The sequence below is a fragment of the Oncorhynchus gorbuscha genome, linkage group LG06 (genome assembly GCF_021184085.1).
Source record: "Oncorhynchus gorbuscha isolate QuinsamMale2020 ecotype Even-year linkage group LG06, OgorEven_v1.0, whole genome shotgun sequence".
In the NCBI taxonomy this organism is placed as follows: Eukaryota; Metazoa; Chordata; class Actinopteri; order Salmoniformes; family Salmonidae; genus Oncorhynchus; species Oncorhynchus gorbuscha.
This window is the reverse complement of record NC_060178.1, coordinates 74,688,201-74,711,658: the sequence shown is the minus strand read 5'-3', so window position 1 is coordinate 74,711,658 and position 23,458 is coordinate 74,688,201. Positions and strand designations below refer to the sequence as shown.

General features: G+C 45.1%; 1 protein-coding gene across 1 annotated transcript in view; it reads left to right on the top strand.

Annotated features, from left to right (window-relative positions):
- LOC124038322 (zinc transporter 6-like) overlaps positions 1–23,458 on the top strand; it is a 92,428-nt gene that overhangs the window by 5,014 nt on the left and 63,956 nt on the right. The window contains exons 2-4 of the mRNA XM_046354055.1: positions 8,275–8,321; positions 8,775–8,861; positions 18,969–19,053. Coding sequence (XP_046210011.1) covers positions 8,275–8,321; positions 8,775–8,861; positions 18,969–19,053 — 219 coding nt within the window. The remainder of the gene's footprint in view (positions 1–8,274; positions 8,322–8,774; positions 8,862–18,968; positions 19,054–23,458) is intronic.

Genomic DNA, 23,458 nt, shown 5'->3' with positions numbered 1-23,458 from the left:
CACTACCAGTATGGTTGTAAAGATGGATTTTATCCCAGTAGATTTTATTATGATTATATTTGTTTATGCTCAGAATGACTCATTCAAGTCAGAAAAGTGAGCTTACCTATGTATGTTCATCAGTGTGAACTGTGAGCCTGCATCTGGCTGGTGAGAAGTTGAATATCAGGTTCCATTCTAGTTACAGCCAGTCTCAAGCACTGATGCAAATGTTCATCTGTCAATCTTGATCTCATCTGGGTTTTCAGCAGTTTCATGCGAGAAAAGGTTTTCTCGCAGATATACGTGCTGCCAAAAACTGTGGACATTTTCATTGCGTGTTTTTTGATGTTTGGATATGTGTCGTTTGGGAGGGCGGCATAGAAGTCAATGAGACTGTTGGGCTTGAATGAGTCTTTCAGAACATCACAGTTCTGTAACTCAGCCAACTCAAACTGATATGAAGGCTGGGCTTCATCAATGTCGGCAACAAAGGGGTTCTGAAAAAGACGGATTTCTTTTGCATGAACATGTAGTTCACTGAATCGCACACCGAACTCCGCCTTCAGCATTTCCAGTGCTTCCACGCACTTTTCAGCTGGGAACGGGACCGCTGGGTTCTCTGTCGACAGGTTTTGGGTAGCAGGAAGATGGACGAAGTTGCGCTTTTTCACTTGTTCCAAAAGCAGCGCTAATTTCACCTCAAATGCTTTTATGTGTGAATACATGTCGCAAATGAGTTTCCCTCGCCTTGTAGCTGCAAGTTAAGGCTGTTAAGTATTTCTGTCACGTCTGTTAAAAATGCGAGGTGCCATTTCCATTCTGGGTCGATCAGCTCTGGGACCGTTTTGTCTTTTAAATGAAGAAATGCGTTAATTTCGGGTAGCAGCTCGTAAAAACGCCTCAAAACTCTGCCCGGCTCAGCCATCGGACCTCTGTGTAGTACAGCACATCTCCGTGCGTAGACTCCAGTTCAGACAGGAATTCTTGGAACTGCCTGTGTTTAAGTCCCTTTGCTCTGATGAAGTTTATGCACGACACCACAACCTTCATTACAGAATCCCACGTCAACACTTTGCAGCACAGTGCTTGCTGGTGAATTAGGCAGTGGACTCGTAGCGGGGCGGTGAGACCCCTTTTTTCCAACTCCCGGTTCATGCGTCCTATTAGACCGCGAGTTTCGCCCACCATGCTAGGAGCCCCGTCAGTCGTGATGCTAGCTAGCTTTGACCAGTCCAGGTCCAACTTCTCCATGGTTTGGCACACTTTGTCAAAAATATCCTCTCCCGTTGTAGTCCCTTTGAGACTTTGGAGGGCTGCCAGCTCCTCGCATATCTCAAAGTTTGCGCTAACTCCACGAATACAAATGAGCAGTTGCGCTGTGTCTTGCACGTCTGTGCTCTCATCCAGTGCTAATGAAAAAAAGTCAAATTCTTTCGTCTTCTGCTGCAGCTGGGCATATACATTACTCCCGATTTCTTCAACGCATCTGGTGATTGTACTCGCCGACAGACTTACGGCATTAAATGCATCTTTCTTCTCGGGACACACCTCCTCCGCGACAGCATCCATACATTTCTTAACAAACTCTCCGTCAGTGAAAGGCTTACCGCTTCTTGCTATCAGTTTAGCAACCCGAAAGCTGGCCCGAACGGATGCCTGGTTCAGCTGAGCTTGGCGTACAAATGTATTCTGCTGAGATAGTAGTCCACTTTTTAGCTTTGAGAGTTTGTCTGCTCGTATTTGGCCTTGCAAGCTATCGTACTTGTCTTTGTGACGGGATTCATAGTGTCGGCGAAGATTGTATTCTTTGAATACCGCCACCGTCTCTTGACAGATGAGACAAACAGCCTTTTCTTTGCATTGAACAAAAAAATTATTGTTTGTCCACTGCAGGTTAAATACCCTGCATTCTGAATCAATTTCTCTTACCTAACCTTTTCGCCATTATTTCGTTCTCTCTTTGACAGGGCCGGGCCTAGGTTTTTTTTTCTGGAGGCCAAATAGGAAAAAAAATTGATAGCGTCTCTGGTATTGTTCAGAGGGCCGGGCCAAATGTGCTGACGGGCCGTATCCGGCCCGCGGGCCGTAGTTTGGTGACCACTGATGTAGACGTTAATCCAGGCTCTGTAGTGCAAAGTTTCACTCCCATTCCCCAGGCGCTCTCATTTATTGACTTCTTTAACTGTAAAAGCCTTGGTTCCATGCATGTTAACATTAGAAGCCTCCTCCCTAAGTTTGTTTTACTCACTGCCTAAGCACACTCTGCCAACTCAGATGTCCTAGCTGTGTCTGAATCCTGGCTTAGGAAGACTACCACAAACCCTGAAATTTCCATCCATAACTATAACATTTTCCGACAAGATAGAACTGCCAAAGGGGGCGGAGTTAGCCTGCAGAGTTCTGTCTTACTATTCAGGTCTGTGCCCAAACAATTTGAGCGCCTACTTTTAAAAATCCACCTTTCCAGAAACAAGTCTCTCACCGTTGCCGCTTGCTATAGACAACCTTCTGCCCCCAGCTGTGCCCTCGATACCATATGTGAATTGATTGCCCCCCATCCATCTTCAGAGCTTGTGCTGTTAGGTGACCTAAACTGGGACATGCTTAACACCCCGGCCATCCTACAATCTAAGCTTGATGCCCTCCATCTCAGACAAATTATCAATGAACCTACCAGGTACAACCCCAAATCCATAAACACAGGCACCCTCATAGATATCATCCTAACCAACCTGCCCTCCAAATACACCTCTGCTGTCTTCATCCAGGATTTAATTGCCTGTGTCCGTAAAGGGTCTGCAGTCAAACGACCACCCCTCATTACTGTCAAACACTCCTAAAACACTTCAGCGAGCAGGCCTTTCAAATCGACCTGGCCCGGGTATCCTGGAAGGACTTTGATCTCATTCCATCAGTAGAGGATGCCTGGTTATTCTTTAAAAGTGCTTTCCTCACTCACCTTAAATAAGCATGCCCCATTCAAAAAATGTAGAACCAGGAACAGATATAGCCCCTGGTTCACTCCAGACCTGACTGCCCTTGACCAGCACAAAAACATCCTGTGGCGTACTGCATTAGTATCGATTAGCCCCCACGATTTGCACATTTTCAGGGTAATTCGGAACCAATACAGTGGGGGGAAAAAGCATTTAGTCAGCCACCAATTGTGCAAGTTCTCCCACTTAAAAAGATGAGAGGCCTGTAATTTTCATCATAGGTACACTTGATCTATGACTGACAAAATGAGAAAAAAATCCAGAAAATCACATTGTAGGATTTTTAATGAATTTAATGAATTTATTTGCAAATTATGGTGGAAAATATGTTTTTGGTCAATAACATTTTTTTTGTTGGTATTTTGCTAGTATTTTGGCCCATTCCTCCATGCAGATCTCCTCTAGAGCAGTGATGTTTTGGGGCTGTTGCTGGGCAACACGGACTTTCAACTCCCTCTAAAGATTTTCTATGGGTTTGAGATCTGGAGACTGGCTAGGCCACTCCAGGACCTTGAAATGCTTCTTACGAAGCCACTCCTTCGTTGCCCGGGTGGTGTGTTTGGGATCATTGTCATGCTGAAACACCCAGTCACGTTTCATCTTCAATGCCCTTGCTGATGGAAGGATGTTTTCACTCAAAATCTCACGATACATGGTCCCATTCATTCTTTCCTTTACACGGATCAGTCGTCCTGGTCCCTTTGCAGAAAAACAGCCCTAAAGCATGATGGTGTTCTTTGGATGCAACTCAGCATTCTTTGTCCTCCAAACACGACGAGTTGAGTTTTTACCAAAAAGTTATATTTTGGTTTCATCTGACCATATGACATTCTCCCAATCTTCTTCTGGATCATCCAAATACTCTCCAGCAAACTTCAGCCGGGCCAGGACATGTACTGGCTTAAGCAGGGAGACACGTCTGGCACTGCAGGATTTGAGTCCCTGGCGGCGTAGTGTGTTACTGATGGTAGGCTTTGTTACTTTGGTCCCAGCTCTCTGCAGGTAATTCACTAGGTCCCCCCGTGTGGTTCTGGGATTTTTGCTCACCGTTCTTGTGATCATTTTGATCCCACAGGGTGAGATTGCGTGGAGCCCCAGATCGAGGGAGATTATCAGTGGTCTTGTATAATAATAATTGCTCCCACAGTTGATTTCTTCAAACCAGGCTGCTTACCTATTGCAGATCCAGTCTTCCCAGCCCGGTGCAGGTCTACAATTTTGTTTCTGGTGTCCTTCGACAGCTCTTTGGTCTTGGCCATAGTGGAGTTTGGAGTGTGACTGTTTGAGGTTGTGGACAGGTGTCTTTTTATACTGATAACAAGTGGGGCGGCAGGGTAGCCTAGTGGTTAGAGCGTTGGACTAGTAACCGAAAGGTTGCAAGTTCAAATCCCCGAGCTGACAAGGTACAAATCTGTCGTTCTGCCCCTGAACAGGCAGTTAACCCACTGTTCCTAGGCCGTCATTGAAAATAAGAATTTGTTCTTAACTGACTTGCCTAGTAAAATAAAGGTAAAATAAATAAATAAAAATGTTCTGAAAGAGCTGCAAAATCTGGACCCCTACAAATCAGCCAGGCTAGATAATCTGGACACAATTTTTTTTAAATGATCAGCCGAAATTGTTGCAACCCCTATTACTAGCCGGTTCAACCTTTCTTTTGTATCGTTTGAGATCCCCAAAGATTGGAAAGCTGCTGCGGTCATCACCCTCTTCAAAGGGGGTGACAATCTAGACTAGAGGTTGACCGATTGATCGGAATGGCCGATTCAAGTTTTCATACAATCGGAAATCTGTATTTCAGGGGCAGAATGACAGATTTTTACCTTGTCAGCTCGGGATTAAATCTTGCAACCTTACAGTTAACTAGTCCAACGCTCTAACCACCTGATTACATTGCACTCCACGAGGAGACTACCTGTTACACGAATGTAGTAAGCCAAGGTAAGTTGCTTAGCTTGCATTAAACTTATCTTATAAAAAACAATTGAATCAATCATAATCACTAGTTAACTCCACATGGTTGATGGTATTACTAGTTTATCTAGCGTGTCCTACGTTGCATATAATCGATGCTGTGCGTATTGTTGCTCCAATGTGTACCTAACCATAAACATCAATGTCTTTCTTAAAATCAATACACAGAAGTATATATTTTTAAACCTGCATATTTAGCTAAAAGAAATCCAGGTTAGCAGGCAATATTAACCAGGTGAAATTGTGTCACTTCTCTTGCGTTCATTGCACGCAGAGTCCGTGTGTTTGCAACAGTTTGGGCCGGCCTAATTTGCCAGAATTTTACATAATTATGACTGTTAGAGCCGATTTGGACATATTTGTATAAAAGACCGAACATATGGAGCTCCATGTATATTTGTGTAAATATATTAAATATGAATGTAAATGATGAAATATTAGGTACGTACCTTTATGATTTATATTTACCCGATTGAGATATATTAATTTGTTGTTAGTGTAACTCGGACATTTGGCCCCCCCTCTTGCCTGTTCATTGTATTGTGGTAATTGTGTTAGGATAAAGGCAGGAAGTTGGGCCTTCGGGAGGGAGTCCTTGCTAGATGCGGGAGCGGTATAGTTTTTTGACCATACAGACATACAGACATAGACATACAGGTCATAATATGTATTTTCCATATCAAGTATTTTGTGCTTTAAGTTGATTGGAGACTCATTTATTTGTTAGATATAAGAAGAATAAACATTTTTGTTGCACCATATCCCTGGATGTCATGGAATGTTTGTTTGGAAACCTTGAGTGTGGACTGTATGCGTACCAAACAACCCCGCTTCAGGCTTGGGCAGTGGCTATGGTAAAGACGAAAGGAAGCCACTACATTCAAATAACATTGAAAGTTGTGCAATGTAACAGGAATATTTTGACTCATGGATGCCACCCGTTAGATAAATTACAGAATTCACTGAAAGAATAAACGTCTTGTTTTCGAGATGATAGTTTCCGGATTAGACCATATTAATGACCTAAGGCTCGTATTTCTTTGTGTTATTATGTTATAACTAAGTATGATTTGATAGAGCAGTCTGACTGAGCGACGGTAGGCACCAGCAGGCTTGTAAGCATTAATTCAAACAGCACTTTTGTGCGTTTGCCAGCAGCTGTTTATGACTTCAAGCCTATCAGCTCCCGAGATTAGGCTCGTGTAACCGATGTGAAATGGCTAGCTAGTTAGCGGGGTGTGCGCTAATAGCGTTTTAAACGTCACTCACTCTGAGACTTGGAGTGGTTGTTCCCCTTGCTCTGCATGGGTAACCCTGCTTCGAGGGTGGCTGTTGTCATTGTGTTCCTGGTTTGAGCCCAGGTAGGGGCGAGGAGAGGGACAGAAGCTATACTGTTACACTGGCAATAATAAAGTGCCTATATTATAAAAAATCATAATCGGTCGACTTCTACTATCGACCCAAACTGCTACAGACCTATATCTATCCTACCCTACCTTTCTAAGGTCTTCGAAATCCAAGTTAACAAACAGATCATCGACCATTTCAAATCCCAACGTACCTTCTCCCCTATGCAATCTGGTTTCTGAGCTGATCATGGGTGCACCTCAGCCACGCTCAACTGCCATCGATAAGAGACAATACTGTGCAGCTGTATTCATCAACCTGGCCAAGGCTTTCGACTCTGTCAATCACCACATTCTTATCGGCAGACTCAACTGGTTTCTCAAATGATTGCCTCGCCTGGTTCACCAACTACTTCTCTGATAGAGTTCAGTGTGTCAAATTGGAGGGCCTGTTGTCTGGACCTCTGGCAGTCTCTATGGGGGTGCCACAGGGTTCAATTTTCGGGCCGACTCTTTTCTCTGTATACATCAATGATGTCGCTCTTGCTGCTGTTGACTCTCTGATCCATCTCTATGCAGACGACACCATTCTGTATACTTCTGGCCCTTCTTTGGACACTGTGCTAACTAACCTCCAGATTAGCTTCAATGCCATACAACACTCTTGCCGTGGCATCCAATTGCTCTTAAATGCAAGTAAAACTAAATGCATGCTCTTCAACCGATCGCTGCCTACACCTGCCCGCCCGCCCAGCATCACTACTCTGGACTGTTCTCACTTAGAATATGTGTTCAACTACAAATACCTAGGTGTCTGGTTAGACTGTAACCTCTCTTTCCAGACTCATATTAAGCATCTCCAATCCAAAATTAAATCTAGAATCAGCTTCCTATTTCACAACAAAGCATCCTTCACTTATGCTGCCAAACATACCCTCGTAAACTGACTATCCTACCAATCCTTGACGTCGGCGATGTCATTTAAAAAATAGCCTCCAATACTCTACTCAGCAAATTGGATGCAGTCTATCACAGTGCCATCCGTTTTGTCACCAAAGCCCCATATACTACCCACCATTGTGACCTGTATGCTCTCGTTGGCTGGCCCTCGCTTCATATTTGTTGCCAAACCCAGTGGCTTGAGGTCATCTAAGTCTTTGCTAGGTAAAGCCCCGCCTTATCTCAGCTCACTGGTCACCATAGCAACACCCACCCGTAGCACACGCTCCACAGATATATTAAACTGGTCAACTCCAAAGCCAATTTCTCCTTTGGCCGCCTTTCTTTCCAGTTCTCTGCTGCCAATGACCCGAACGAACTGCAAAAATCACTGAAGCTGGAGACTCATATCTCCCTTACTAACTTTAAGCACCAGCTGCCGAAACAGCTGAAAGGTCACTGCACCTGTACATAGCCCATCTGTAATTAGCCTATCCAACTTCCTCATCCCCATACTGTTATCTATTTGATTTATTTTGCTCCTTTGCACTCCAGTATCTCTACTTGTACACTCATCTTCTGCACATCTATCACTCCAGTGTTTAATTGCTATATTGTAATTATTTCACCACTATGGCCTATTTATTGCCTCACCTCCGTTATCCTACCTCATTTGCACACACTGTATAGAGACATTTTCTATTGTATTATTGACTGTATGTTTGTTTATTCCATGTATAACTCTGTGTTGTTGTTTGTGTTGCACTGCTTTGCTTTATCTTGGCCAGGTCGCAGTTGTGAATGAGTACTTGTTCTCAACTTGCCTACCTGGTTAAAGGTGAAATAAATAAATACAAATCATGGCAAAATCGCAGTTAAAAATTGTCTAATGTATGGCCAGTTTAAACCAGACCAACCAGATTATTGGTGAAATTTTGAAAAACATGCATAGTCAGACATTAAACTTCACTTTGTGTACAGTCCACATCAGTCATCTGTTGTTTTTCATTTTTCACAACCAAATACTTTCTTTGCAGATATCCCAATCCACAGAAAAAAGCAAGAAACTGACACGTATTTGCTGGTAAGTTTTCCTTATTCAATACACCAGTTGGTAGGGTCTAAAGCAGGGATGTCAAACTCATTTTGCCACATTTGTTCTTTAACGTGGTCCGGAGGGCCTTACTGAAAAAAATGTGAGAGAGAAAATTCCTCCATCCATTGTTTTTGCCATTTCCGATGCTCCCTGACTTTATAGTATTCATTTAGGTGATTTATTAGTGAGCTGGACTCTGTCAAGAACATTTCCACACAAATTTTTTTTATTTGGTTTCAGTCATAAAGTATATTGAGTATGTCCCCCCCCCCTCCACCCAAATGCCATATGTTTGACACCCCTGGTCTAAAGCAGAATTTTGTTTTACAGGCAGCCTACTGTAGCTAAATACGAAGGATAAACACTAGATGGTGGTGCTTCTCTCTGAGTCCTTAATCTCACATCCTTCCATGTGACTGTGTTTTTGTGTGGTACCCACAGGGCACTATACACCCATTCCGGAAGACGCACAGATCCTTCTTTGGGAAACTCTCTCAAGAATTCCGCTTGGTTACTTCAGACAGACGGGTAAGGAATTAGTAAGGGGTGTGTGCATGCGTGTACATTAACATGCCACAGAGACAACTGTCCCACAGTGCTCTTTGTTTTGGAATTCCCCATCCCTGTATAATGGCCCTTACTATATTATTGCATTATTCTGGTAAGCTGTTTAGACATCTCATTTCTTAGGCAAGCCCCCTAACACCATGTTAATTGTTCAAAAGTTTTTAGTTGGTGGCAGCAGCCCATTATTTGGTTGCACCACAAAAAAATATTTTGCAGTGTCACACAATAGAACAATGAGTAATCAATCATTAAGTAATTCACAATGCTTTATTAAGAAGTGTGATAATAGACTACTGAGATGGTATTCATTAAATTCGTTGTTACCTCTAACAGGTCCAGGCAGGAATGCATGATTCAACATATTTTAATATTCATCCTAATCCAGTGATTGTCATGAATTTTAGGTTGACAATTAGACTATTCTTGCTATAATTTACTGTAAAAATTATGCTGCAGAATAGAGATGAATTTGCCTTTATCTTTATGTGCACTAATATTACATGTCTAATTCAATTAACTACCTGAGGAAGTGCAAACTCAAAATAGATGGCCAACTCTAGATAGCTAGATCGCTAACTCTAAAAATAACACCTACTGCTTGTAGCAATGTATGAATCTAACAGTAAATGTAATGTCATAAAAAAAACTTTGCATCGGTAGTAGTGCCGAGGAATGTCTAGCTAGGAAAATCAAAAGCAGGCTAGCTCAGTATTTAGAAACTGATGAATTGACACATTGACCAAAATCGAACATGTTGCAAATATTAGTTTAGTTTATTCACTAATAATAAGGCTTGTGTCGACTTGCCCAGACATGCATGCAATAAGCAAGCTAACTAGCTAAGAAGATAGCTATGTGAAATGTTAGCAAAGTTGATAACTAAACCTTTCATCTGTGGTGTTAGCTAGCTAGCTAACGTTACCTGGTTATCAACATGCACCATTTTCTTCCTGATCATGATTAAAAAAAAATGCTATACTGAACAAAAATATAAACCCAGAATGCAACAATCTCCAACGATTTTACTGAGTTACATGGGTGGGCCTGGGAGGGCATAGACCCACCCGATAGGGAACCAGGGCCAGCCAATCAGAATGATTTTTTTCCCAACAAAAGGGCTTTATTACTTATAGAAATGCTCCTCAGTTTCATCAGCTGTACGGGTGGCTGGTCTCCGATGCCACAGCCTACAAAGTCAAAACGCAGCCACTGCCAGCTAGCCTACTTCAGCAGTACTGTATCATTTTAATCATTTTAGTCAATAAGATTCTTGCTACGTAAGCTTAACTTTCTGAACATTCGAGACGTGTAGTCCACTTGTCATTCCAATCTCCTTGCATTAGCGTAGCCTCTTCTGTAGCCTGTCAACTATGTGTCTGTCTATTTAGGTCTCTCTGCACAGACCATACAAACGCTCCACACCGCGTGGCCGCTGCCTAATCTGGTGGTCCCAGCGCGCACGACACTGACAGAAACATGGATCACCACAGATAACACTGCTACTCCTACTGCTCTCTCTTCGTCCGCCCACGTGTTCTCGAGAGTTTTCTGGTCAGCGGGGTGGTGGCATCGGGATCCTTATCTCTCCCAACCTCTTTCTCCCCTTACCCATCTGTCTATCGCCTCCTTTGAATTTCATGCTGTCACAGTTACCAGCCCTTTCAAGCTTAACATCCTTATCATTTATCGCCTCCAGGTCCCCCATCAATGAGTCTGATAAGCTCCTTTCCTGAATCACCTCTCACAGTTCTGGGCTCACAGTTTCGACTTTAACCTCCCCACATCTACCTTTGACTCATCCTTCTTTCCACTCCTCTCCTCTTTTGACCTCACCCTCTCACCTTCCCCCCTACTCACAAGGCAGGCAATACGCTCGACCTCATCTTTACTAGTCCTGTCCCTCCAAGTCTCCGACCACTACCTTGTATCCTTTTCCCTACTCGGATGGTAACGCCGTCCCAACCTTCGCTCTCTCTCCCCCGCTACTCTCTCCTCTTCCATCCTATCATCTCTTCCCTCCGCTCAAACCTTCTCCAACCTATCTCCTGATTCTGCCTCCTCAACCCTCCTCTCCTCAAACCTTTCTGCATCCTTTGACTCTCTATGTCCCCTATCTTCCAGGCCGGCTCGGTCCTCCCCTCCCGCTCCGTGGCTTGATGACTCATTCCGAGCTCACAGAACAGGGCTCCGGGCAGCCGAGCGGAAATGGAGGAAAACTCGCCTCCCTGCGGACCTGGCATCCTTTCACTCCCTCCTCTCTACATTTTCCTCCTCTGTCTCTGCTGCTAAAGCCACTTTCTACCACTCTAAATTCCAAGCATCTGCCTCTAACCCTAGGAAGCTCTTTGCCACCTTCTCCTCCCTCCTGAATCCTACCCCCCCCCTCTCTGCAGATGACTTCGTCAACCATTTTGAAAAGAAGGTCCGACATCCGATCCTTTTGCTAAGTCAAACGACACCGCTGGTTCTGCTCACACTGCCCTACCCTGTGCTCTGACCTCTTTCTCCCCTCTCTCTCCAGATGAAATCTCGCGTCTGACGGCCGGCCGCCCAACAACCTGCCCGCTTGACCCTATCCCCTCCCCTCTTCTCCAGACCATTTCCGGAGACCTTCTCCTTACCTCACTCGCTCATCAACTTATCCCTGGCTACGTCCCTTCCGTCTTCAAGAGAGCGAGAGTTGCACCCCTTCTGAAAAAACCTACACTCGATCCCTCCGATGGTCAACAACTACAGACCAGTATCCCTTCTTTCTTTTCTCTCCAAAACTCTTGAACGTGCCGTCCTTGGTCAGCTCTCCCGCTATCTCTCTCAGAATGACCTTCTTGATCCAAATCAGTCAGGTTTCAAGACTAGTCATTCAACTGAGACTGCTCCCTGTATCACGGAGGCGCTCCGCACCGCTAAAGCTAACTCTCTCTCCTCTGCTCTCATCCTTCTAGACCTATCGGCTGCCTTCGATACTGTGAACCATCAGATCCTCCTCTCCACCCTCTCCGAGTTGGGCATCTCCGGCGCGGCCCATGCTTTGATTGCGTCCTACCTGACAGGTCGCTCCTACCAGGTGGCGTGGCGAGAATCTGTCTCCTCACCACGCGCTCTCACCACTGGTGTCCCCCAGGGCTCTGTTCTAGGCCCTCTCCTATTCTCGCTATACACCAAGTCACTTGGCTCTGTCATAACCTCACATGGTCTCTCCTATCATTGCTATGCAGACGACACACAATTAATCTTCTCCTTTCCCCCTTCTGATGACCAGGTGGCGAATCGCATCTCTGCATGTCTGGCAGACATATCAGTGTGGATGACGGATCACCACCTCAAGCTGAACCTCGGCAAGACGGAGCTGCTCTTCCTCCCGGGGAAGGACTGCCCGCTCCATGATCTCGCCATCACGGTTGACAACTCCATTGTGTCCTCCTCCCAGAGCGCTAAGAACCTTGGCGTGATCCTGGACAACACCCTGTCGTTCTCAACTAACATCAAGGCGGTGGCCCGTTCCTGTAGGTTCATGCTCTACAACATCCGCAGAGTACGACCCTGCCTCACACAGGAAGCGGCGCAGGTCCTAATCCAGGCACTTGTCATCTCCCGTCTGGATTACTGCAACTCGCTGTTGGCTGGGCTCCCTGCCTGTGCCATTAAACCCCTACAACTCATCCAGAACGCCGCAGCCCGTCTAGTGTTCAACCTTCCCAAGTTCTCTCACGTCATCCCGCTCCTCCGCTCTCTCCACTGGCTTCCAGTTGAAGCTCGCATCCGCTACAAGACCATGGTGCTTGCCTACGGAGCTGTGAGGGGAACGGCACCTCAGTACCTCCAGGCTCTGATCAGGCCCTACACCCAAATAAGCGCACTGCGTTCATCCACCTCTGGCCTGCTCGCCTCCCTACCACTGAGGAAGTACAGTTCCCGCTCAGCCCAGTCAAAACTGTTCGCTGCTCTGACTCCCCAATGGTGGAACAAACTCCCTCACGACGCCAGGACAGCGGAGTCAATCACCACCTTCCGGAGACACCTGAAACCCCACCTCTTTAAGGAATACCTAGGATAGGATAAAGTAATCCTTCTCACCCCCCCCTTAAAATATTTAGATGCACTATTGTAAAGTGGTTGTTCCACTGGATGTCATAAGGTGAATGCACCAATTTGTAAATCGCTCTGGATAAGAGCGTCTGCTAAATGACTTAAATGTAAATGTAAATGTCTTGGGCAGTCATGGTTTCACTGAGATTTTCAACCTGTCCCTGACCCGAGTCTGTAATACCAACATGTTTCAAGCAGATCAGCACAGTCCCTGTGCCCAAGAACACTAAGGTAACCTGCCTTAATGACTACCGACCCGTATCACTCACTTCTGGAGTCATGAAGCGCTTTGAAAGGCTGGTGATGGCTCACATCAACACCATTATCCCAGAAACCCTAGACCCACTCCAATTTGTATAGCGCCCCAACAGATCCACAGATGAAGCAATCTCTATTGCACTCCACACTGCCCTTTCCCACCTGGACAAAAGGAACACCTACGTGAGAATGCTATTCGTTCACTACAGCTCAGCGTTCAACACCGTAGTGCCCACAAAGCTCATCACTTAGCTAAGGACCCTGGGACTAAACACCTCTCTCTGTAACTGGATCATGGACTTCCTGACGGGTCACCCCAAGTGGTAAGGGTAGGGAACAACACATCTACCATACTGATCCTCAACGCGGGTGGCCCTCTGCGTACTCAGTCCCCTCCTGTACTCCCTGTTTACCCATGACTGCATGGCAAGCCCGATTCCAACACCATCATTAAGTCTGCCAACAACACAACAGTGATCACCGACAACGATGAGACAGCCTATAGGGAGGAGGTCAGTGACCTGGCAGTGTGGTCAAGACAAAGTAGATGATTGTGGACTACAGGAAAAGGAGGGCCGAGCACGGCCCCATTCTCATCAGTGGGGCTGTAGTGGAGCAGGTTGAGAGCCTCAAGTTCCTTGGTGTCCACATCCCCAACAAACTGTCATGGTCCAAACACACAAAGACAGTTGCGAAGAGGTTACGACAATGCCTATTCTCTCTCAGGAGACTGAAAAGATTTGGCATGTGTCCTCAGATCCTCAAGAAGTTCTATAGCTGCACCATCGAGAGCATCCTGACTAGAGGTTGACCGATTAATCGGAATGGCCAATTAATTAGGGCCTATTTCAAGTTTTCATAACAACCGGAAATCTGTGTTTTTGGACACCGATTTTTGCCTATTATTATTTAATACCTTTTAGAGTTAATTCTTTTTTACACCTTTTATTTAATCTTTATTTAACTAGGCAAGTCAGTTAAGAACACATTCTTATTTTCAATGACTGCCTAGGAACGGTGGGTTAACTGCCTCGTTCAGGGGCAGAACGACAGATTTGTACCTTGGATCCCCCGAGCTGACAATCTTGCAAACTTAGTTAACTAGTCCAACGCTCTAACCACCTGCCTCTCGTTGCACTCCACGAGGAGACTGTTACGCGAATGCAGTAAGCCACGGTAAATTGCTAGCTAGCATTAAACATATCTTATAAAAAAACAATCAATCAATCATAATCACTAGTTAACTACACATGGTTGATGATATTACTAGTTTATCTTGCGTGTCCTGTGTTGCATATAATCTGACTGAGCATACAAGCATACAAATATCTGACTGAGCGGTGGTAGGCAGCAACAGGCTCGTAAGCATTCATTCAAACAGTACTTTCGTGCATTTTGACAGCAGCTCGTCATTGTGCGTCACGCATTGCGCTGTTTATGACTTCAAGCCTATCAACTCCCGAGATTAGGCTGGTGTAACCAAAGTGAAATGGCTAGCTAGTTAGCGGGGTGTGCGCTAATAGCGTTTCAAACATCACTCGCTCTGAGACTTGGAGTAGTTGTTCCCCTTGCTCTGCATGGGTAACGCTGCTTCGAGGGTGGCTGTTGTCGATGTTTTCCTGGTTCGAGCTCAGGTAGGGGCGAGGAGAGGGACGGAAGCTATACTGTTACACTGGCAATACTAAAGTGCCTATATGAACATCCAATAGTCAAAGGTTAATGAAATACAAATGGTATAGAGAGAAATAGTCCTATGATTCCTATAATAACTGCAACCTAATACTTCTTACCTGGGAATATTGAAGACTCATGTTAAAAGGAACCACCAGCTTTCATATGTTCTCATGTTTTGAGCAAGGAACTTAAACGTTAACTTTCTTACATGGCACATATTGCACTTTAACTTTCTTCTCCAACACTTTGTTTCTGCATTATTTAAACCAAATTGAACATGTTTCATTATTTATTTGAGGCTAAATTGATTTTGATGTATTATATTAAGTTAAGATAAGTGTTCATTCAGTATTGTTGTAATTGTCATTATTACAAATAAATTAATACAAATCTGCTGATTAATTGGTATCGGCTTCTTTGGTCCTCCAATAATCGGTATCGGTATTGGTGTTGAAAAATCATAATTTGTACGGCAACTGCTCGGCCTCCGACTGCAAGGCACTACAGCACATCACTGAGGCCAAGCTTCCTGCCATCCAGCAGCTCTATACCAGGCCGTGTCAGAGGAAGGCCCTAAAAATTGTCAAAAACTCCAGCCACCCTAGTCATAGACTGTTCTCTCTGCTACCGCACGGAAAGCGGTATCAGAGTGCCAAGTCCAAAAGGCTTCTTAACAGCTTCTACCCCCAAGCCATAAGACTCCTGAACTTCTAACCAAATGGCTACCCGGACTATTTGCGTTTCTACGCTGCTGCAACTCTGTTTATTATCTATGCATAGTCACTTTACCTCTACCTACATATACATATTACCTCGACTAACCTGTCCCTGCACATCAAATCAAATCAAATGTTATTTGTCACATACACATGGTTAGCAGATGTTAGTGCGAGTGTAGCGAAATACTTGTGCTTCTAGTTCCGACAATGCAGTAATAACCAACAAGTAATCTAGCTAACCATTCCAAAACTACTACCTTATAGACTCAAGTGTAAGGGGATAAAGAATATGTGCATAAGATATATGAATGAGTGATGGTACAGAGCGGCTTAGGCAAGATACAGTAGATGGTATTGAGTGCAGTATATACATATGAGATGAGTATGTAAACAAAGTGGCATAGTTAAAGTGGCTAGTGATACATTTATTACATAAGGATGCAGTAGATGATATAGAGTACAGTATATACGTATACATATGAGATGAATAATGTAGGGTATGTAAACATTATATTAGGTAGCATTGTTTAAAGTGGCTAGTGATATATTTTACATGTCCCATCAATTCCCATTATTAAAGTGGCTGGAGTTGAGTCAGTGTGTTGGTAGCAGCCACTAGTGGTGGCTGTTAGTGGTGGCTGTTTAACAGTCTGATGGCCTTGAGATAGAAGCTGTTTTTCAGTCTCTCGGTCCCAGCTTTGATGCACCTGTACTGACCTCGCCTTCTGGATGATAGCGGGGTGAACAGGCTGTGGCTCGGGTGGTTGTTGTCCTTGATGATCTTTATGGCCTTCCTGTGACATCGGGTGGTGTAGGTGTCCTGGAGGGCAGGTAGGTAGTTTGCCCCCGGTGATGCGTTGTGCAGACCTCACTACCCTCTGGAGAGCCTTACGGTTGTGGGCGGAGCAGTTGCCGTACCAGGCAGTGATACAGGATGCTCTCGATTGTGCATCTGTAGAAGTTTGTGTGCTTTTGGTGATAAGCCAAATTTCTTCAGCCTCCTGAGGTTGAAGAGGCGCTGCTGCGCCTTCTTCACAATGCTGTCTGTGTGGGTGGACCAATTCAGTTTGTCTGGGATGTGTACGCCGAGGAACTTAAAACTTACTACCCTCTCCACTACTGTTCCATCGATGTGGATAGGGCGGTGTTCCCTCTGCTGTTTCCTGAAGTCCACAATCATCTCCTTGACGTTGAGTGTGAGGTTATTTTCCTGACACCACACTCCGAGGGCCCTCACCTCCTCCCTGTAGGCAGTCTTGTCGTTGTTGGTAATCAAGCCTACCACTGTTGTGTCGTCCGCAAAATTGATGATTGACTTGGAGGCGTGCGTGGCCACGCAGTCGTGGGTGAACTGGGAGTACAGGAGAGGGCTCAGAACGCATCCTTGTGGGGCCCCAGTGTTGAGGATCAGCGGGGTGGAGATGTTGTTGCCTACCCTCACCACCTGGGGGCGGCCCGTCAGGAAGTCCAGTACCCAGTTGCACAGGGCGGGGTCGAGACCCAGGGTCTCGAGCTTGATGACGAGCTTGGAGGGCACTATGGTGTTAAATGCCGAGCTGTAGTCGATGAACAGCATTCTCACATAGGTATTCCTCTTGTCCAGATGGGTTAGGGCAGTGTGCAGTGTGGTTGAGATTGCATCGTCTGTGGACCTATTTGGGCGGTAAGCAAATTGGAGTGGGTCTAGGGTGTCAGGTAGGGTGGAGGTGATATGGTCCTTGACTAGTCTCTCAAAGCACTTCATGATGACGGAAGTGAGTGCTACGGGGCGGTAGTCGTTTAGCTCAGCTACCTTAGCTTTCTTGGGAACAGGAACAATGGTGGCCCTCTTGAAGCATGTGGGAACAACAGACTGGGATAGGGATTGATTGAATATGTCCGTAAACACACCAGCCAGCTGGTCTGCGCATGCTCTGAGGGCTGGGGATGCCGTCTGGGCCTGCAGCCTTGCAAGGGTTGACACGTTTAAATGTTTTCCTCACGTCGGCTGCAGTGAAGGAGAGTCCGCATGTTTTAGTTGCGGGCAGTGTCAGTGGCACGGTATTGTCCTCAAAGCGGGCAAAAAGTTATTTAGTCTGCCTGGGAGCAAGACATCCTGGTCCGTGACGGTGCTGGTTTTCTTTTTGTAATCCGTGATTGACTGTAGACCCTGCCACATACCTCTTGTGTCTGAGCCGTTGAATTGAGATTCTACTTTGTCTCTATACTGACGCTTAGATTCTATAGAACCAGAGAGACTGATCGGGGTAGAGTCAACGGAGTTCACTTCACATGCATGGAGAGGAGACTAAGTTTCCCAAAAAGAACGTTCCTTTGGTGGAGAAAGTGGAGAGTGGTGTCTTTCTTCATAAGGGTGTGATGACGTGATTATTTAGGTTAGGTTACTGTGGCTTGACACTGGGTGTCTGCTCCATCCATGCACTAGGTAGTGGGAGTCTTCCAGACGGATGCTGCTGTTGACCTGGCAGTAAAACTCTTCTCTCCTTCTGTGCTGCTGAGTAGCCCTATATTTGTCTGGATTAAAGCTGATGATGAAGTACATGACGTAGGCATATTATCTACAGATGATATATCAGCGACAGTATTCTGTTACTCAGGGAGGCTGATGTTCCTGAAGGTGTTTGCGAGTGTCACTCCAATATAAGATCTAACCTAGATATGTGATGTCTAAAGAACAACCCTCAGGAAAAAGATGTGCCAACATTTTACTTGCAATATCTTCTTCACCCAGAGGGTGGCAGTGACAACTCGTTGTTTCCTGCTTTCCCAGAAAGTGTGTGTGTGTGTGTGTTTGGGGGGGGGGGGTTGTTGTATGTGTTGGGCAGCATGCTGTTGCTCTGTTTGCACACTGACACAGGCAAAGCGATATACAGGGCCCTGAAGCTGCAACAGGCCCACACACACAAACACACACACACACACACACTTCAGCTCCCATCTCTATCCCTGGCTCCAGCTGTCACAAGACGCCCTAGTCCTGTCATAACACGGTGCACTGCAGTAATTGTAGATTTCACAGCACTCCAAGGACAGGCACTGACTCCAACACAAAGTGACAGACAAAGACGTGGTGGATAGCCTTGAGTTTGTACTGTCCTCACATTTTTGCTTTCCATTTTGTACGTGGTTTGTCTGCAACAAAGCATTCCCTGAATTGGCAAATTAACAATACAATATTATCAGATTAGCCTAACTGACAGATAGGTTAGGCAATGCCATAACAAATCATCCACCTGCATTAGCTATTAATACACCACTCCAAGCAATCCTATAGATCTAAATGAATTCATTGGTTTAGAAAGCTCTGGTTAATGTTCTGTTTGTGTTTTAGTCATGGAGAATCCTGGTGTTCGGGATGCTGAATGTTCTTTGTACTGGCTGCCTGCTGATGTGGTGCAGCTCCACCAACAGTATGGGTGAGTACTCATCTACATGACACAGTGTTCCACACAGCCAGCCAGGCAGAGTTAGCCTAGAGGTTAGAGGGCCCACTGAGTAAACAAGGACATCTATGGACTACAGCTTTGGATACTACGTAGTAGAGTACATCCATGAACACTATGTACTGACATTGTTCTGATACTATGCTCAGACATAATTCTGTTCTTCACCAAGGGCACTTGCAGTTCCCACCATTATAGTGATTATTCTCCAGCTTCCTAGATCCACTCATGATGTCACGTATCCAGAGGGGGAGAGATCCGATATTATAGAGTCCTGCTGACCCATAGGAATAGTAATTAATCTACTATGTTCTGACCTCCCACCCCCATGCAGATTAGATCTCTGCTGGTGTCGCAGTGTTATTGTGATGGTGTGTTCAGGGCTCTAAATTGCGACCATTTTGGCCTCATATGCTCCTAAATATTTTGCTCTGCGGCTATTAATTTGGGAGGACCAGTGTGCCTAAAAAGAAAATCATCCAGATGTAATGATGCAGAAAACAGGATCCCTCATTCAAGTTAAGTAAGAAAATAAAATAAAAAATAGTTTAAGAGCAGCAATGAAGTAAGAGTAGCGAGGCTATATACAGGGGGTACCGGTACAATGTGCTGGGGCACAGGTTAGTCGTGGTAAATGAGGTAATATGTCCCCCTTAGGTAGAGTTAAAGTGACTATGCATAGATGATAACCATATAGTAGCAGCAGTGTAAAGGGGGGGGGGCATAGTCTGGGTAGCCATTTGACTAGCTGTTCAGGAATCTTATGGCTAGGGGGTAGAAGCTGTTAAGAAGCCTTTTGGACCTAGACTTGGTGCTCCAGTACACTTGCCGTGCGATAGCAGAGAGAAGTCTATAACTAGGGTGGCTGGAGTATTTGACAATTGTTAGGGCCTTCCTCTGACATCGCCTGGTATAGAGGTCCTGGATGGCAGGAAGCTTGGCCCCAGTGATGTACTGGGCTGTACGCACTACCTTCTGTAGTGCCTTGCGGTCGGAGGCTGTTGCCATACCAGGCAGTGATGCAACCAGTCAGGATCTTATCGATAGTGCAGCTATATAACCTTTTGAGGATCTGAGGTTACATCATTTTTCATGTGTTGGTTTCATGAGCTGAATTAAAGATTCCAGCACAAAAAGATTATTTCTCTAAAATGTTAAGCACAAATGTGTTTACATCCCTGTTGGTGAGCTTTTATCTTTTGCCAAGATAATCCATCCATATGACAAGTGTGGCATATCAAGAAGCTGATTAAACAGCATGATCATTACACAGGTGCACCTTGTGCTGGGGACAAAAGGCCACTTCTCAGGGAAGCTCATCTGTGTGCTCATCGTCCTCACCAGGGTCTTGACCTGACTGCTGTGCAACATCGCAACCGACTTCATTGGGCAAATGCTCACCTTCGATGGCTACTGGCACGCTTTAGAAGTGTGCTCTTCACAGATGAATCGCATTTTCAACTGTACTGGGCAGATGTGTGGGCTAGCGGTTTGCTGATGTCAGCGTTGTGATCAGAGTGCTCCATGGTGGAGATGGGGATATGCAATTGGCAGGCATAAGCTACGGACAAAGAACACAATAGCTTTTTTCTTTGGCAATTTGAATGCACAGAGATACCATGACAAGATCCTGAGGCCCATTATCGTGCCATTCATCCGCCGCCATCACCTCATGTTTCAGCATGCTCATGCACGACCCCATGTCGCAAGGATCTGTACACAATTCCTGGAAGCTGAACATTTTCTAGCTCTTCCATGCCCTGCATACTTACCAGATATGTTACCCGATGAGCATGTTAGCGATGCTCTGGATCGACGTGTATGACAGCGTGTTCCAGTTCCCGCCAATATCCAGCAACTTCGCACACCCATTGAAGAGGAGTGGGACAACATTCCACAGGCCACAATCAACAGCCTGATCAACTCTATGCGAATGAGATGTCGCACTGCATGAGGCAAATGGTGGTCACACCAGATACTGACTGGTTTTCTGATCCACACCTAGGATTGTTGCGGTGACCATATTACCGCCACACCGGCCATCACAAGTCATGGAGGCAGTCAAATTCCACATGACCATTTAGTCACAGTAATTAGGCGTCTCCAATCTCTGATGCTGCTGATGGTCATTAGTAGTCTACCAAACTTGCTAACTGCCTGGTACTCAGCACTCTATTGTCCCTCTAATCACTCTGACATCAATGCAAATGTAATAGAAAATCTAATTAAACAAACACTTCATGAGAGCTCATGTTGCGCAACATTTCTATAGGCTATCCAATTGCCGCTAATAGAAAGAGGATTCCATTGGGTTTCTATAGGCTAGGCCTACCATATTAAGCACATTGATTATATTTACAACAGGATTATAGCCTACCTTGCTGGCATGAAAACAAATCCCCGAGAATAAATCGTCCTCAATTCGCTATTTAAGTGCATAGATGACATGTATTTTTTTCAGGTGCATGATAATGGTTCATTCTAAACAAATGTCACACATATATTATTTAGTATATGTAAAGACAATATTAAATTAAGAACAGTCTGATGGGTGCCAATTTTACTCTATCACTTGTGAATGATGCCCAGCATAAGAAACACTGCCTTTCTTTTGGCAACTTGTTCAACTCATAGTTGCACACCTCAAGTAGCTTAGGCCTATATGTTTTAATAAGGTTTGTGTAACTTCTTAAATTAAAGCACATTAATCCGCTTTACAAGGGGTGTAGAGTCTGGCATGTATAAGCAGCACGTGAGTTTGAAGTTTGGGGAAGATAATTTTCACTATTAAAAATGTACCATTATAATAAAAGCATCACATGCATAATTGCATTTGTGGTCACTTTTGATAATGATGTTTTCTGCTAATGGAACATTCGTGCTTATAACCTACTACCATGTGCGCATTTCTGTGCTTATGTGAAGAAATAACCTCATAGTTAATCAACATTTTAAGCTACATGTTCTGTTGCGCCAGCCACATTGCATAAAAACATTTTTTTTTTTTAATGCTGATGGTTGTAGTAATTTGGGATCTATCGCATCCCACAACTTTCCCAGACTGTTTGGAATATTTATTTCTCACACAGAATAGAATAGGTTGAGTGGGAGAAGCTTCGGATTGCGCAGCACACTCTGGGAGAAGGGCACAACGCAGCACTCCGGGCCTCAAAAGGCATGGATTTTTTTAGGATGCATTATTGCCACAATGGGAATGAGGCTGTGAAGTTGAAGTAATTATCAAGTGCTGGTCAAATTGGGAATGACAGACTATTGGAGTGTGTACGGCCTGTGCAAAAAAAACTAAGCAGAAATCATGTCCTTTCAAGCAACTTGTAGCCTTACAATGTATTAAAAATCTAAACATATAGCCCGACATTTGTAGAACAACTAAAGTCACATTAATAACTCTAAATTAAGCATGTATGAGTACCTATTTCTTTGTAAACCGCTCAACAAAGAATAGCTGCATGTGTGGACTCCCTCATTGTTTTGAGAAAATATCTATTTTTTAATTCAGCTTTGTTCATTACATTACATTTACATTTAAGTCATTTAGCAGACGCTCTTATCCAGAGCGACTTACAAATTGGTGCATTCACCTTATGACATCCAGTGGAACAGTCACTTTACAATAGTGCATCTAAATCTTAAAGGGGGGGAATACTTATCCTATCCTAGGTATTCCTTAAAGAGGTGGGGTTTCAGGTGTCTCCGGAAGGTGGTGATTGACTCCGCTGTCCTGGCGTCGTGAGGGAGTTTGTTCCACCATTGGGGGGCCAGAGCAGCGAACAGTTTTGACTGGGCTGAGCGGGAGCTGTACTTCCTCAGTGGTAGGGAGGCGAGCAGGCCAGAGGTGGATAAACGCAGTGCCCTTGTTTGGGTGTAGGGCCTGATCAGAGCCTGGAGGTACTGAGGTGCCGTTCCCCTCACAGCTCCGTAGGCAAGCACCATGGTCTTGTAGCGGATGCGAGCTTCAACTGGAAGCCAGTGGAGAGAGCGGAGGAGCGGGGTGACGTGAGAGAACTTGGGAAGGTTGAACACCAGACGGGCTGCGGCGTTCTGGATGAGTTGAAGGGGTTTAATGGCACAGGCAGGGAGCCCAGCCAACAGCGAGTTGCAGTAATCCAGACGGGAGATGACAAGTGCCTGGATTAGGACCTGCGCCGCTTCCTGTGTGAGGCAGGGTCGTACTCTGCGGATGTTGTAGAGCATGAACCTACAGGAACGGGCCACCGCCTTGATGTTGGTTGAGAACGACAGGGTGTTGTCCAGGATCACACCAAGGTTCTTAGCGCTCTGGGAGGAGGACACAATGGAGTTGTCAAACGTGATGGCGAGATCATGGAACGGGCAGTCCTTCCCCGGGAGGAAGAGC